The sequence below is a fragment of the Puma concolor genome, chromosome C2, assembly GCF_028749965.1.
Source record: "Puma concolor isolate L17-30 chromosome C2, mPumCon1.1.hap2, whole genome shotgun sequence".
Taxonomy (NCBI): Eukaryota; Metazoa; Chordata; class Mammalia; order Carnivora; family Felidae; genus Puma; species Puma concolor.
The window spans coordinates 44,157,510-44,175,213 of NC_141675.1; the positions used below are offsets into that span (position 1 = coordinate 44,157,510).

The 17,704-nt window shown below is 40.7% G+C and overlaps 1 protein-coding gene across 4 annotated transcripts in view; it reads right to left on the bottom strand.

Moving 5' to 3' along the window:
- CP (ceruloplasmin) overlaps positions 1 to 6,823 on the bottom strand; it is a 72,897-nt gene extending 66,074 nt beyond the window's left edge. For 2 of the 4 annotated variants that reach the window (XM_025913136.2, XM_086674502.1), the window contains exon 1: positions 6,463 to 6,823. In XM_025913136.2, the coding sequence (XP_025768921.1) occupies positions 6,463 to 6,608 (146 nt within the window). In that variant the 5' untranslated portion in view covers positions 6,609 to 6,823. The remainder of the gene's footprint in view (positions 1 to 6,462) is intronic. The other 2 variants (XM_086674503.1, XM_086674504.1) reach the window with 1 other exon arrangement.
- Between the last annotated feature and the right edge of the window lie 10,881 nt (positions 6,824 to 17,704).

The following is a 17,704-nucleotide window of genomic DNA, read 5'->3' on the forward strand; positions in this document are numbered from 1 at the left end:
TTTAGGAGGACTCACCGAAAACCTGGACTTTGGCAAGCCCTTCCACAAATGGGATCTCCTCCGATAGAATAAAAAGTGCTAACACTCAGGCTGATGATCTGGGGGTTGTGCTTCTTCGTGTGAGTGTGTGTGCTGTGGACTTTCACCTCAGGGATCTTTGATGCCTCACCATTTCTTCTTAATTCCTGTGGAGCCGGCTGATCTGACTGAAGAATAAACTTTGTCTTGTCTCCTCAACTGTAAGCTCCTCGGAAAGAGTGAGAAATACTTCTTCTTTTCTTCAAGACGAGAGGAGGGCTTGTCTGGAAGCTCTGAACTTCCCTTGCTGCAAAGTTTAAAGGCCCAGTTTTTCAAAACTCTAGAGCTGTAGCCCAATATTTCCTAAGTTTTGATGTGCGTAGGAATCTACTGAGGCCCTTGAGGAAATGCAAGCTCCTGAGCCCCAGCCCCATTTATTCTGATTGCTTGCTTCTGGGGCAGGCCCAGATGTTCATAGTTTCTAACAAACACCCAGCTGTGTTCTATTGCAGGCAGGCCGCTCTGGGCTCATGGGTAACCTGAGTGGGAGGCTCCGAAGTGAAGGAAAAGAGAGCTGCCTAATCCCAGAGGCAGTGGGATTTCTTGGGACTGTGAGACAGAAGGGTGGCAGGATCTGTTTCCAGGCCATACCCTGGTGGCGGCCAGACCTCTGTTGGTATAGTTGCATGAGGACATCTGATTAAGCCTGAGTGCCGGAGGCGGTGGTGGTCCTGGAGGCTGAGTTTGAGTGGCAGCAGGTGTTGGAAACAGCAGAGCACCACGCACTGGACTGACCAGAGGACATCGACCATGAGGATCTCATCGTTGGCACCACATACCAAGGACCCCACTTTTCCTGGATTGTGTGAACTCCAGGATTCCAGATTGTTCACCGAAAAATGAACCCTTTTGATGGGAAGGGGGCCAAGCTGGAAGTTAGAAAAACAAAGAAGAGGCATCCTTTGTTTTATTTCTCTCAGTTGGTTCCATTTTCTAATTGTTGTGGTTTCCATTTTGTTAGAATGAAATAGAAAAATGGATTCAGGAAAGCGCAGAGAGACTTCAAGGGTATCCAAATGCACGGGAAAACAGGACAGGGGTGTGAATTCTTCCTCTAAAACTGCAGCATTCGTATTAATAGAAATGGTCTTGACAAGTGGATGTTTTAACAACAGCAAAATTCTGAGGCACTGAAGACCACTGAGATTGAAAGCAGATTCCTGCAGTACTCAGTGCTGCAAGGAGGTTAGCAAGAGTACAGTGTTAGTCTGGCATACGGCTGTAGCAAAGTTCACAGCGCAAAGACAATTCCTCTCTAGTCACCAGACGACCCTGGCCCGCTCAGTCTTATGCAGGCCCATTCACATCTGAGGGTAACTTTTCTCCAGCATCTCTTATTGCTATGAGATGAGTCCTGGTGATATTTTATTTAAATTTGTTTTAATGTTTATTTTTGAGAGAGAGGGAGAGAGACAGAATGTGAGTGGGGCAGGGGCAGAGAGAGAGAGAGAGAGACACAGACCCTGAAGCAGGCTCCAGGCTCTGAGCTGTCAGCATAGAGTCTGACGCAGGGTGAGAGGCCACAAACCGTGAGATCATGACCTGAGCCAAAGTTTGATGCTTAACTGACTGAGCCACCCAGGTGCCCCTCCTGGTGATATTTAAATAGAGATTCTAATCTTTGTTCTAAAATGCCCTGTTGAGGGGCGCCTGGATGGCTCAGTCGGTTAAGTGTCCAACTTCAGCTCAGGTCACGATCTCGCGGTCGGCGAGTTCGAGCCTCGCGTGGGGCTCTGGGCTGATGGCTCAGAGCCTGGAGCCTGCTTCCGATTCTGTGTCTCCCTCTCTCTCTGACCCTCCCCCATTCATGCTCTGTCTCTCTCTGTCTCAAAAATAAATAAACGTTTAAAAAATAAATAAAATGCCCTGTTGATACACATTTTACATAGGTCAAAGTTTTAAAATAGCCCTCAAATTCTTTTTTATTGAATTTTTAAAAGTGTATTTATTTATTTTTGAGAGAGAGAGAGAGTGTACAAGCGGGGGAGGGACAGAGAGAGGGAGAGAGAGAGAATTCCAAGCAGACACTGCACTGTAAGTGCAGAGCCTAAGGTGGGGCTTGAACTCATGAACCGTGAGATCATGACCTGAGCCAAAGTCAGAGGTTCAACCAAATAAGCCTCCCAGGCGCCCAGCCCTCAAATTCTTAAGGCTTCATTCAATACAGTGTGTATTGATACTTTCTGAACATGACTCTGAAACATTTGGGAGTATGTCACGTCCTGTTCCAATAAAATTCAGTGGGCTTTGCCAGAATGCCTTCACTGCACATTTCTCCCATATTAATTACCTCCTGAAACAGGACAAGCATTGCCCAATCTTCAGGGTACACTCTTTGTACACAGAGATTTGGGGGAGGCAAGAATTGCTTTTAAAGTAGTTGATCTGAAGTTATATTCAGAGTTTTTAACATTTGGAATTGCTTTTATATACATGGCAGTATGCAAAATATGTTTCCCATCTTGTTTTTTTTTTTTTTTTAAACAAAATGAACTCTTGACCAAATTGGGAAATATTTCACATCATGTGATACTTTGGGGGAGGTCTATTTGATTATGTGCTGTCTACAAAGGAACATCAAAGGATCATTAGGAGGTGTCTATTTAATTTCAAGGGCACAGGAGCACCTGGGTGACTCAGTCAGTTGAGTGCCAGACTTCAACTCAGGTCATTAGCTCACAGTTTGTGAGTTCAAGCCCCACATCAAGCTCACTGCTCTCAGCGCAGAACCCCTCTGTCCTCCTTGCTCTCTGCCCCTCCCCCACTTGCGCTCTCCATCTCTCAAAATAAACATTAATTTCAAGAACATAGTGTGGGGACTAGGGTCAGTTACTGGAAGTTTGCAGTAAGTTTGCCAGTTATTCAGTCAAAAGAATCTATTATAGTTGTTCTTTGAATCAAGCAAATAATTCATGTTAATTGTAGATCTTTCTGTTGACAATTGTAACGTGCTCTTTTCTATTCATTACAAAGATATTGTCTCCCTCTCAGTAATCATATCCCACCTTTTTATCCCCCCATCTTCTAGAATCCTATAGCCAACTCTTATAATTTCTGGCAGATTCAGACTCAGAAGTGAGTTTTTAATGGTAGTGGAATTAAAAAAAAATTTTATACTGACTCAGTAAGATGATAATAAAGTTACATCTTTCCATAAATTCAGAATGTACTTGAATGGTCTTGGCTTATGTTTAGACTTGATTACTGAAATGTCGGTAATGGGAAAAGTTTCTGGATTCTTGTCTTCATCGGTTGAGACACAGGACATTAGTTTTCCATTGCCAAATAACAAATTGTCACATAGTAGCTTAAAAGAACACCCACTGATTGTTTCACAGCTGAGTGGGTCAGAAGTCTGGCATGGCATGACTATCTTCTCTGCTCAGGTTATCACAAGGCTGACATCAAGGTGTTGGCTGGTCTGAGCACTCATCTGGAGGAGCTGGAGAAATCTGCTTCCAAGCTCATTCAGGTTATTGGCAGAATTCAGTTCACTGTGATAGTAGGATTGAAATCCCCACTTCCTGGCCAGCTGTAAGCCAAGGACCTCAGCCGCCTCCTCAGGGCCACCTGTATTCCTTCTCAAGTGGCGTCTTCTATCTTCAAGTTAGCAGCAGTTTGTTGAATCACCTCAAATCTCTTTTCTTCTTTCTCTTCTTCTTCTAGAGAATTCTTTGGTTTAGATTAGGCCCACCCAGATCATCTCCCTATTTTAAAGTCAACTGCACCACTGAATATAACACAGATCACAGAGTATTCACTCACCATACAGACAGGTTCTGGAGGTTTAGGGCCACCTCTAACGTGGTGGATTAGGAGATGGGGCCTTTGGGATGCACTTAGGTCATAAACATGGAGCCCTCATACATGGGATTAGGGCCTTATAAAACATGCTCCAGAGAGATTTGTAGCTTCTACCATGTGAGGACACAGTGAATAGGCTACTATAACCAGGACTAACCAGCAAGAGAGCTCTTACTAGAACATGGCCATGCTGGTACCTTGACTTTGAATTGCTCAGCCTCTAAAACTGCAAAATACATTTCTGTATTCTTCTGTGGTATTTTGCTATAGCAGCCCGAAGAAACTAAAACCGCTGGACATGCTGGTAATCAGACACAAAGAAGGGAGAAACAAGTTGCTACCTAAACTCATCTATACAAAAAGTTTAGCATAGTGTTGGCAAAATTGCTGAATCTGTGTTCAACAGTCACAGATGTAATTGAAAAAAAAAAAAAAGATCACAGGCAGAGTGAGCAGCGCCATCTAGAGTCCAAAGATTCTAGGCTGTCCTTGAAGCCACGGATGATCAAACCAATGTTGCAAAACCTCCCTAAACACAGACAAGACATAAGAATATTTAAAACCAAAGGAATCCTCTGACCCCCACCTCCCCTCCCCATTCTTTTTTTAAAAAAAAATTTTTATGTTTATTTATTTATTTTTGAGAGAGAAAGACAGAGAGCAACCACAAGTAGGGGAGGGGCAGAGAGAGAGACACAGAATGTGAAGCCGGCTCCACGTTCTGTACTATCAGCGCAGAGCCCGACACGAGGCTCGAACTCACGCAGAACCCCAACTCACAAACTGTGAGATCATGACCGAGCCGAAGCCGGATGCTTAACCGACTGAACCACCGAGGCGTCCCTCCCGGCCCTGTTCTTAATAAACTCCCTCTCTCTTCTGTCTTCTCTAGCTTCTGGTATTACAGACTTCTTCATTGAAGCATGCTTGGAGCAATGTCTTGCACTTCGCTTATGCTCAGTAAAGCTGATTTGATTTTTAATCATGAGTAATAGCAGAAGAATGGTGGATGGGGGCTTGGAGTAAAGCAGACTTTTTTTTTTTTTTTTTAATGTGTCTTGTTTCCCTATAGAAACCATGTATAATTTACATTGTATTTAATCAGGGAAAATCTTGCATTCATACAAAATAATTTGGTGAAGTCATGAAAATAGGTCCTATTCCTAAGAAGAGAATACTACCTCAAAACCAGGTTAAAAAAAAAATATTGTAGGATGTATTAGTTTTGTTTACAATCAGTTATTTTTAGGTCAGAAACTTTGCTTACTGTATATCACTAAATTAATAATTTAACAGATATTATTAGCACCTATGTATTTATTTTTTACTGTGAAAAATGTCAAACATACATAAAATGAATGAGAATAGCATATATCCGTCAATAGAACCAACAATTATGAAGATTGGGATACTTGTTTAGCTATTTTTAAAGATATAATCTTAGCAGCTGATTGCCATTGGGTTCATTTATGCTTTATCAGCATTAAAATGCATTAAAAAAAATTTGTAATGTTTTTATTTATTTTTCAGAGAGAGAGAGAGAGAGAGAGAGACAGAGCATGAGCTGGGGAGGGGCAGAGAGAGAAGGAGACACAGAATCTGAAGCAGGTTCCAGGCTCTGAGCTGTCAGTACAGAGCCCAATGCAGGGCTGGAACTCCTGAACCGCGAGATCACGACCTGGGCTGAAGTTGAATGCTCAACTGACTGATCCACCTAGGCAACCCTAAAATGCATTTTTAAAAGTAGTAAACATGGGGTTTAGTGATAAATGTTTAATTGGCATTATTAAGATTGATGACCTCAGTATAAACGTCATTATAAAAACATCAAGAGCTATACTTGTGCTTTTCTATATTGTATGGTGACTATTGCTTGAAATAAGAGGGCTTACACCTGAAACACGAAAACATTTAAGTTACACAGAGTTTTTTTTTGGCGGGGGGGCATCACAATAGCTATCTCACATATTTTGTGCATGTCTGATGTACCTCGCATTGTACTAAGAGCTTTACGTGCACCCACTCTTCAAAGAACCCGATAAAGTAGTTTTGTTATCTCCATTTTCCAGATTAGCATGCTAACGCTGAGAAAGAGAAACTTAATTAACTGCGAGTCAACTAACAAGTCTTAAGCACAGTCATGGTTATTAAAATTGTATTTGATTTTTATAAATGATGTTTTAAAGGATTAAAAATCATTTTAGTCTTACCTGCTAATAATCAATAAGTGGTATAATCAACATAACATTTTGTACTGTTGTTATTTAAATTAAAGTACTTCTGCACAAACAGACAAGAAGACTGAACCCTGGTGAAAGATGCAATATCGACCGGAGGAGGTAATAAGCCCACACAGATCCCCCAGGACCAAGGGGAAATCAGTCGAGCAGCCTTCCCACCCCACCCCCCACCAAAACGTGCCCAGGAATTTAGAGGAGTTTTATTAGTTTCCTGGATTTCAATTGCACATTTTGCAGTTTCCATATACGACAAATTAATAAAACATTTTATCTTCTTCCCTTTATTTTTTAATTGATAACTTATAAATTTGGTCTGTACACAATAAAAATAGTGACTTACCTGTCAACTGAAATTAGTCTCTTTTCCCCATTGTCAGGCGCATAGTTCCAAGTTGTTTCGATAATCCCAATGTAGTAATGTTTCTCTTTCGCCCAGGCTGAGTTACTATATAAAAGTAGAAAAAGACCCAGCAGCAAAATCTTCATTTTTTTTTTCCCTCGTGCAGCCTGAGAAGCAACAAAGTGAAATCAGAAGCAGGCAATTTTATAAATAAGGCTTTCTTCCTTTATTTGCTTGATTGACACATCTTCAGTTTGCACAAAAGTAAATTGTTTCGTAAAAGCAAATAAAGTTTCCCACTTCGGCTCAGTTCTCGTAAGCCCAGAGGGAAAAAAAAGGTTTCTGTTGCCAGGCTTCTCTGATTACAAATAAAAAAGCCAACAGTTATTGTTGGAGCCACTAGAGTGTGCATAACTCTGCTTTCCTCCATTTGTTGTGTAAATTCCAGGAGGGCAAAAATCATCTCTAAATGCTCCCTTTGTTTCTCGAACAATATGCCACAGTACAGCGCTCTGCTCGCAGTGAACTGTTAATAAATCATGAGGAAATTAGGCAAAATGGATTAAAATGTGTCACTCTTTACTTTTGAAATGGCTAACAATACTTGATTGCAACTTGATGATATGAAGTGCGATATTTAGCATGCCAAATTTAAGTATCCCACAATAAGAATCTTATTGTGAAAGATTTATCTATTTTGTATGCTCTTAACACATCTGCATAGAAAGTTTGCCAAATTATTCTGCATTACTATATGCAAAATAACTAGCAGAGCATAACGGGGGTGATAATTCTGTTTTATCATTAAAGAAAGCAGACATAAGTAGATCTGTTTTCAAAGGCAAAGGTTGGTCTTAGTAAATAGGGGTTTATTACCCTAAGTGAATACAAGTTTATTAACAGAAAATCCTGGTTGTAACACTGCACATTTTGTGTTAATATAATCCTTCAATGCATTTTATGTATTTGTCCCAAGTTATTTATAGAAATAGATTGGCATAGGAGAAAGAACCCTGATGTTTGCATAATTCATTAATTTAATAAGTATTAGTGAGTGAGCCCACTGTGTGCCAGACCCTGTTCCAAGTGCTGCAGATACAGCAGTGAATAAAGCAGACATGAAACCCTACCTTCATCAGCTTATGTTCTGCTTGCAAGAGACTGGTAATGTACAAATGAAGAGAGAACACAGCTAGTATTAGCAACAAGTGCTATGGAAAAAAAAAATCAGAGAAGGACAATAGTAAGTACCAGGGAAGACAGCAGGATGAAGATCAAAATCTGATGGCACCACGTCATATCAGGCAAGAAACTTAACCTCAGTTTCCTCACCTGTAAAACCTCAGTCTGGGAGGACTATTGTCCGAATGGTAATTGAAATGATCTACTAAGTTAAGGCATAGAAATACTTCTCCCACCAGCTTATAGTAATCTTAAGTAATTGCCCTGATACAGAAAACTGAGTTCCAATGCTCGGTATGTCCCAAGACCTCCTTCTAGAGCCACCTTTAACTATTGTGCCCTCATGTCCACTGAGAGGAACACTGGCCAAAATCTGTGCCTTGCAAGATGCTGTTCCTTTTAAACATTGGTGTCCAGAGGGGCTCCTATTCCCAAATGTTCTACTTGGAGGGGACATCATTTAGCAGTTCATACTCCCAAAGGGAGAATGGCACAAAGCCACTGTATGAGCCAATAGCTTTCCGAGCATTTCCTTCTTTCTCATTCTCTACTCCATGCTCAAATTCAGCCCTGAGAGATGGGAGGACAGTGATCAGATCACAGCAATAATCCCTGAAGTCACTTTTTTCAGTAAGTCTACCCCATTCCCACCAAATTAATTAATTAATTAATTAATTAATTAACACACACACACACACACACACACACACACACACACACACACGCAGCTCAGGTAGTACTATGGAGGGCTCCAGAATGTATACTTCTAGCACCACTTATATTGGTGGTGAAATGAAATGGTTAAACAGTAACACTCCTGACCAGAGTAAATATTTTATGTTGCAATGCAGAGAGGGTCAGGAAGTCCACATTTCTGTCCTGTTTTGTGACAGTTACCCTTCCCATAAAGCTGCTGAGTGGCAGGATGTAGGGAGAATGCGTTGAGCCTCAGGACTGTCTAAATAAGCACTGTGGGCTAATAAGCAACCAGCCATTGACAGGGTCATTTAACACTGCAAATCTTACAGTGATTCCAGAGCTGGTACTCAAAAGTGAACTTTGAATAATGCTGCAATTGAGAATTTCTGCACTCCAGAAATGTGTCACAGCAGCACAAACTGGGGTGACACAAGAAGAGCAGAGGGCCCACCAGGAGAGGCTTAGCTGACTTGGAGCATTGCAAGAAAGAAGAGAAGAATCTAGACAGAACCAAGTAGCTTATCCACTTGGCTGTGTCTGTCAGAAGGTTGTTATCTCAGAACCCTGGGGTATATCTTTGTAGTTTGTTATAAATAATCACTGCATACTTAGAGTTACATCGCACAAATTTTAATCATTTTCCACAATTTCTTTCTTTCTTTCTTTCTTTCTTTCTTTCTTTCTTTCTTTCTTTCTTTCTTTCTTTCTTCTTTCTTTCTTTCTTTCTTTCTTTCTTTCTTTCTTTCTTTCTTTCTTTCTTTCTTTCTTTCTTTCTTTCTTTCCTTCTTTCTTTGTTGTTGTCTGAAAGATTTCTGGATTGGGTGAGTCTTACGTGCATTTAGCAGTTAAGGTCCTGGGGCTGATAATGGCTAAAATCAAGGAAGCTTTTGTTTTATTTCTGTTCTGGCAAGATTTCCTGCTTATACCCCCCAGATTCTTTTTGGTTGATCCATGAAGCTTTTAACGTGATAAATCAGAATTATTGAGAAACAAACTGCCAAGGACAGTCTTTCACTCTGTGACAGCAGGAAACACTCACTATAAAATAGCAGTCTGTTCATGACCAGTCAGACCACCATGATGTTATCTTTTTACAGGAAATTGTGCAACTCTGGAATGTTATCGGCGAGTGGGGTCACACGAAGAACTCTGATAACCAGCCCCCTGACTTGAACTAGTATAGCACTGGCTTGGCTGATCTTCTCCTCTACTGCTCAGTTCATGACTATTTAGGGAGTGTCACATAGATGGGGCTCTGGTTGCTCCATCCCCTTTGGCTGCCCATTAGTGGGTCAAGGTTAGGCTCATCACCTTCTGGCAGGTAGAGGGGTCACAGGCGGGGGAAGAGAAAGCCTAGATTCTAATCCCACAAAAGCCTTTCTGGTGTCGATGTGTACATTACAATGGAGGAGATTTGTTTTTTAATGGCATTATATTTTAACAGCCATTCTTGTTTTCTTACTACCATGAACAATGTAGAAATCAAAGCATATGATTTATTAGCAATGGAAGAGAACCAAAATAGTAGAATCACTTTGTAATTATTTTTTTAATGTTTATTTACCTGCAAGAGCGAGAGCAAGAGAGAGTGCACGAGAGTGGGACAGAAAGAGAGAGAGGGAGACACAGAATCCGAAACAGGCTCCAAGCTCTGAGCTGTCAGCACAGAGCCTGATGTGGGGCTCCAACTCACATACCACAAGATCATGACCTGAGCCAAAGTCCAAGGCTTAACTGACTGAGCCTCTCAGGCTCCTCTAGAATTACTTTTATAAAAGATTAAAGAATAACTTATTCACAAGGCTTAATTACATGCAACTTCAAATATGTGACTTTCTTCCTCTCTTGCCATGTTGACCCCATTCCCTCTTGCTTCTATTCCATGCGGGGGTAATACATTCTGTATAGCTCTTATCACTTTGAAATCTGCCTGGGTCTTAATTTACAAAAAGATAATGACACATTGGTGATGACATAAAGAGGCCAATGTCACTGAAAGAAGAGTTACAATTCCCGTAGGAACAAGAAGCATGAACATTACACAGGGTCACGTGGGGAGGCAACAGAGTTGTTCAGGAGGCAGAAGTAGAGACTGGGGAAGCATAGGCCACAGCCTTTATTGGGGTTTGTGTGGGAAAGGTGAGGCAGGGCAGAGTAAATAGCTTATGATTGGCTAGTCTGAATAATCATAATGGACTTTGGGGCATAGGAGCTGTCTCTAGTTGTTTGGTACTTGGCTCAGATTGATTTAGGGCAGAGGAAATATGGGCTTAGTGTGTGAGTTAGATAAAGGAGTTGGGGGTATGGAATCTGGGATTGGTTGGTTTGCATATGAAAGTCTGGCTCATCTGCAAGCTGTTCACTATCTCTATGAATTACCTAGCTCTGCAGGGGTGGGGGGTGGGGGGGACAGTCTTTTCCCAACTAGCATGATCCCCCAAAGATGCCAAAGCATCATAAAATATTGAAAATTAAAAACATGATGAAAGCATATTTCCTATTGGAATTATCTGTTTATGTGACTGTCTCCTCAATTAGACTGGGCTTTCTTGGGGGACCAATGACTATGCCTTGTTTTGTGTTGAATCCTAGGCATTTAGCATCATGGTTGACACACAGCTTAATAAAAATTGAAAGAATGAATAAATGTTAACTATAATAACAGTCAATAACATTTATTAGATGATGACTGTGTGCCAGCACAGTGCTTTATACATTTTATTTTATTTCATCCTCAAAACAACCAATTAGATAGATATATTAGTTTTTTTTATTGCTTCTTTAATGAATCACCACAAACTCAATGGCTTAAAACAACATAAATTTAATATCTTACAGGCCTATATGTCAGAAACCAGATGTCTGTATCATCAGGCTAAAATGAAGGGGTCAGTGGGGCTGCATTCCTTTGTGGAGTCTCTAGGGGAGAACCTTATCCTAGCCTGCTCCAGTTTTCAGGGGTTGCCCACATTCCTTGTCTCAGAGCCCCCTTCCATTTTCAAAGCCAACAATGGCAGGATGAGTCCTTACATTGCATCACTCCAACCTTCTCTTCTGTCTCCCTCTTCTACTATTAAGGACCCACCTGATAACCTTGAATAATTTCTCTATCTTAAGTTTAGTTGATTAGCAACCTTAATTCACCTTTATCATGTAAAATAACATACTCATAGGTTCCGGGGATTAGGATGAGGACATCTTTGGGAGGCCATTATTTTGCTTACAGTATACCACAAATAGATATTATTATTATTATCTTCATTTTACAGACAAGGAAACTACAGAGAAGAGAGATTTTATCCCTTGTTGAAGACCCCATATCTAGTAAGTGGAATAGATGGAATTCAAATATAAGCCTGCCTGACCCAGAGATGCACTGTGATCCTGTGGGCATTAGAGAATGGTTCCAGACTATATTGGGCTGGGCCTCTCAGTCTCTCTGTGTTGTGGAAGGATTCTGGCCAGGGTTTGGTTGGCAGTTGGCAAATTTAGAACCTTCATTTTGTCAGTTGACAAAAAGATGACTAGATTTAGAGGGCTCACTGATTACAAACAAACTTGGAGAATAAATCAATGTGGTAATGTATTCATTTAAAAGTAAAGGAGGGGGGCGCCTGGGTGGCGCAGTCGGTTAAGCGTCCGACTTCAGCCAGGTCATGATCTCGCGGTCCGTGAGTTCGAGCCCCGCATCAGGCTCTGGGCTGATGGCTCAGAGCCTGGAGCCTGTTTCCGATTCTGTGTCTCCCTCTCTCTCTGCCCCTCCCCCGTTCATGCTCTGTCTCTCTCTGTCCCAAAAATAAATAAACGTTGAAAAAAAAATAAAAAAAAAAAAGTAAAGGAGGATGCGTATATATTATTGTTATTATTATTTTGTAATCTCTGCACTCAACATGGAGCTTGAACTCACCACCCTGAGATCAAGAGTCACATGTTTTACTGACTGAGCCAGCCAGGTGGTTCATATATTATTGGGGTTTTTAAATTTTTGTTTATAAGTCTACTTAAAAAATCAAACTATGGGAAAAAAATTTCTTGGTAAGTATAGAATTTGACCAAAAGAGTGTATATTCTTAAGGCATATTCCTTTATTTTTTTGGTTTTTTTTTTTTGCACTAACACTATTTCTGTTGAAATAATGAGTACTCATCATTAAAATGAGAGCAGAAAGTTGTGCTGGAGACACATCCCACTGATGCATTCTTAGTCTTTGACTCTTCCTGTTAAGAATGCATGCAGTTGAGGACTTTTCCATTCAACTCCATTCACCAAGTCACACTTCACGTATCCATTAAAATAGAGTTTATTTTACTAGACTATGACTCCTGTCCATCTCTGAATCTCAAAGTCTAGGATTGTGCTCTTAAATGAATGAGTAGATGAATTAAGCATTGTTTTTGGTGAATTTCGGGCAACGTCTTCAAAAATTAAAGAGTAGTGTAGTTTTGTCAGCAATTCTTTTAAAATTTTCAAACTTGGATGTTTCTTGTGGGAAAGGGAGGGATGGCTATTTGCGTCCATATTTCATAGGTTCTCATTGGTTTCAACAACAGAGAGTGAAGTAGTAGTATTACTTTTATCCAATGTTATAATAGCATTATTAGCATATTAATTTTTAAAAGTACACTTCTGGGGACACAAGTTGGAGTATTTTGGGGTAAAATGATATGATTGATAAGACTCCAGGTATTTATATATTACTTATGAATTTACGAAGTTAAAAAGTAAAAGGAATGAAAGGTCTGGCTTTGGTTTCAAATCCCATGCTGAACCCTTTTATTTCACCAATTCCTGATTTCAAATATTCTTAGTTATTGTCTAAGGCATGAGCTGTTAGCCAATGCACAAGACATGCCTAGTCCCTACTTCCTGTTTCCTGTAAGGCTACAAAGGCTCTTTCCCAGCCTTAATCACAGTTAGGAGTAGCCAGATAACAGGGGTTTGACCAATGACACATTGGAAGAAGTTAGCTGGGTCTCTTCAGAAGACTTTACTTTCCTGATAAAAGGAGATGCTGCAGTCAGTTATTACTCTTTTTTTCTTCTTCTCTGCCTTCAATGTGGATGCAAGATTTGGAGTTGCAGCACCCATCTTGCAACTGCAAGGCAACAGTCATGAGGGAAAGGCCAAGGGCATTAAAGACACTGGCCTTTTATCATCAAGTTGCTAAACCAACCCTAGCAGCCACCTATCTCCTTTCTTAAAATTTTGAAAGAAACACCACTGATAATCCCCTGTTAGCTGGGTCTCCTGTTAATTGCAGCAGAACACATCTCAAATGTTAATATTGTTAGATACAAGGTGAGAGCATGACTCCTCATTCTTGGTTCTGGAAATCTGGTACTTATACATTCTGTAATCTGCAACTTCCAATAATATATGGAGTTGAATTTTAAAGACTGACTCAAATTCTCACCCATGCTATGAGAACTTCATTTTTTTGATGTTTGCAGTTCAGTCCTGTATTCTTTTTTTTTTTTTTTTTTTTTATTGAGCTAGACTTCAGTTTGTAGCCACTGTCTTTGTTCCTCTTGACCAAGCCCACTTCTACATGTTGAAAGCCTTGTTACACCACTACAGACTTACAGAAAGAGGAAGCAGGTGGAACCAAGATGGCAGAACAGCATGGAAGTTTTTTTTGCATCTTGTGTCTATGAAATACAGCCAGATCAACACTAAACCATCCTGTACACCTAGAAAACTGCTTTGAGGATTAACACAACAATCTGCACAACCTGAACCACAGAACTCAACAGGTACATGGCTCGGAGAGGTGAACTTGGGGAGAGAGTAGCTGCAGAGGGCAGGGAGCTGTTTTTGCTTGCAGAGAGAGGACAGAGATGGGGGTGGGGGGAGAGTATGGGACCCTTCCCCACCACCACCAAAAACAGCTGGAGACAAAGTGGAAAAGTGGAAAAAGCCGCAGGGATTGAACTAAAAAGGGAGAAAGGAGAAAGGAGAGGGTTTAAATTCCATTAAGACTCTATGAACAGGGGGAGCGCAGAGTCTGAAACTACAGCTCAATACCTGGTGGTCCTCTGGTGGGAAGGGCGAATCCGCAGGAGCAGAGTGGGTCCAGGAGGTTCTCGGGCCACATGGGGAGAAGCAGTTCCCCTGCTGGAAGGACATTTGGTAGAGGTTGTGTGGCCACCTGTTCCCAGCAGACCCCAGAGAACAACCACATTCACTGGTGCTGGAACAAGGTCACTAGGGGGAAGCCTGGCACCAGATGTGTGTTGTGATTTTCATAATCTCTGAAACACTGCTGCTACATGATCACGTGAATTTTTTCTGTAGTGGGCTGGCACCCAACCACAGTCTCTGGGCATCGGCAACAGCATGGTCCCACCAACGTTCCTGGATGGAGCCAGCACTCGGGCATTATTAACTGAGACCCTCCCCCAGAAGGTCTGAGCAGGTCAAAGCCACAGTCCCTCAGAAGTGAGGGGTTGGGAAACAGCCACATGTGAGATAAAACTCAGGAGAGAGGTGCAACCTGGCAACCTGACAGCTTGGTCACAGATAGTGTAAAAGTGGGAAGTGGACAGAAGCTGGAGACAAAGGACAGGTCCATGATTGCTGGTCTGGGAGAGCACACAGTTCCCATACTAGAGACTGGGTAGGTGGGTGATGCCACTTTCACCCCTCCCCCGCATGCACAAACACACATTCAAGTCCCACAACAATCCACCCCAGTAAACTAAGCACCACCATCTAGTGGAGTACAGAGCCGTTACACTAAGTTCCGCCCAACTGGGCCAACCTCGCTCTTCAGGAACACCGCAAATCTCTCTACCTGCTTAGTTTACAGACTATAAAGTGTTTCATAGTTTGACTTCAAGGGGAAACCAATGTAATTTCAATCGTATTTCAGTCTGTTTGCTGGTCCATCTATTCAATTCTCTTTTCTTTTGTTTCTTTTCTTCTTAAATACAGAAAGAAAAAAAATTATTTTTATTTTAAATTTTTATTAAAAACATTGTTCTTTATTTTTTCTACTATATTTTTTACCTTGTAAATTTTTCAAATTCTGTTTTACTTCCATCATTTCATTTTATAGTATTTCACTGTATTCATTTTCTCAAATTTTCAAACATTTTCCTTCCCCCCCTTTTTTTCTGTAATCTATCAAACTCCTTTCAATAACCAGAACAAAACACACTAGAATTTAGCATCATTTATTTGATTATTGTGTGTGTTGTTTTTAATTTATTGATTTTAATTTTTTTTACCTCAATTGCTTTTCTCCCTTCAAAATGATGAAATGAAGGAATTCACCCCAAAAGAAAGAGCAGGAAAAAATGACAGCCAGGGACTTAATCAACAGATACAAGAAATATGTCTGAACCAGAATTTAGAATCAAGACAATAAGAATACTAGCTGGGGTCGAAAATAGATTAGATCCCTCTTTGCAGAGATAAAAGAAGTAAAAACTAGTCAGAATGAAATAATAAGTTCTATAACTGAGCCGCAATCTCAAATGTATGCCAAGGTGGCAAGGATGCATGAGGCAGAACAGCAAAACAGTGATATAGAGGACAAAATTATGGAGAATAATGAATCAGAAAAAAAGAGGGAAACTAAGGCAAAAGAGCACGATTTAACAATTAGAGAAATCAGTGACTCATTAGAAAGGAACAACATCAGAATCATTGGGGTACCAGAAGATGAAGAGAGACAAAAAGGGGTAGAAAATTTATGTGAGCAAATCATAGCAGAAAACTTTCCTAACCTGGGGAAAGACAAAGACATCAAAATCCAGGAAGCACAGAGGATTTCCATAAGATTCGACAAAAACCAACCATCAACATGGCATATCATAAGTCAAATTCACAAAAGACTCAGGCAAGGAAAGAATCATGAAAGCAGCAAGGGGAAAAAAGTGCTTAACCTACAAGGGAAGACAGATCAGGTTAGCAGCAGACCTATCCACAGAAACTTGGCAGGCCAGAAAGGAATGGCAGGATATATTCAATGCGCTGAACTGGAAAAATATGCAGCCAAGAATTCTTTCTCCAACAAGTCTGTCATTCCAAATAGGAGGAGAGATTAAAAGTTTCCCAGACAAATAAAACTGAAAGGAGTTCATGACCACTAAACCAGCCCTGCAAGAAATTTTAAGGGGGACTCTGAGAGGAGAAAACACACACACACACACACACACACACACACACAAAGACCAAAAGCAACAAAGACTAAAAAGGACCAGAGAACACCATCAGAAACTCCAACTCTACAAGAAACATAATGGCAATAAACTCCTATCTTTTAGTACTGACTCTAAACATCAATGGACTAAATGCTCCAATCAAAAGACATAGGGTAACAGAATGGATAAGAAAACAAGATCCATCTATATGTTGTTTACAAGAGACCCACTTTAGACCTAAAGACACCTTCAGATTGAAACTAAGGGATGGAGAACCATCTCTCATGCTGATGGTCGCCAAAAGAAAGCTGGAGTAGCCATACTTATATCAGACAATCTAGACTTTAAAATAAAGACTATAACAAGAGATGAAGAAGGGCATTATATCATAATTAAGGGGTCTATCCACCAAGAAAACCTAAAAATTGTAAACATTTATGCTCCAAATGTGGCACACCCAAATAAGTACATCAATTAATCACAAACATAAAGAAATTCATTGATAATAATAACATATTATTAGGGGACTTCAATACCCTGCTTACAACAATGAACAGATCATCTAAACAGAAAATCAACAAGGAAACAATGGCTTTGAATGACACACTGGACCAGATGAACTGAACAGATATATTCAGATCATTTCATCCTAAAGCAGCAGAGTACACATTCTTCTCCAGTGCACATGGAACATTCTCCAGAATAGATCACATACTGGGACACAAATCAGCCCTCAACAGGTACAAAAAGATCGAGATCATACCATGCATATTTTCAGACCACAACACTATGAAACTAGAAAGCAACCACAAGAAAAATTTTAGAAAGATAGCAAATAATTGGAGACTAAAGAACAATCTACTAAAGAATGAATGGGGGCGCCTGGGTGGCGCAGTCGGTTAAGCGTCCGACTTCAGCCAGGTCACGATCTCGCGGTCCGTGAGTTCGAGCCCCGCGTCAGGCTCTGGGCTGATGGCTCAGAGCCTGGAGCCTGTTTCCGATTCTGTGTCTCCCTCTCTCTCTGCCCCTCCCCCATTCATGCTCTGTCTCTGTCCCCAAAAAAATAAATAAACGTTGAAAAAAAAAAAAAAGAATGAATGGGCTAATCAAGAAGTTAAAGAGGAAATTAAAAAGTACATGGAAGAAAATGAAAATGATAACACCAAAGCCCAAAACCTCTGGGACGCAACAAAGGCGGTCATAAGAAAGAAGTA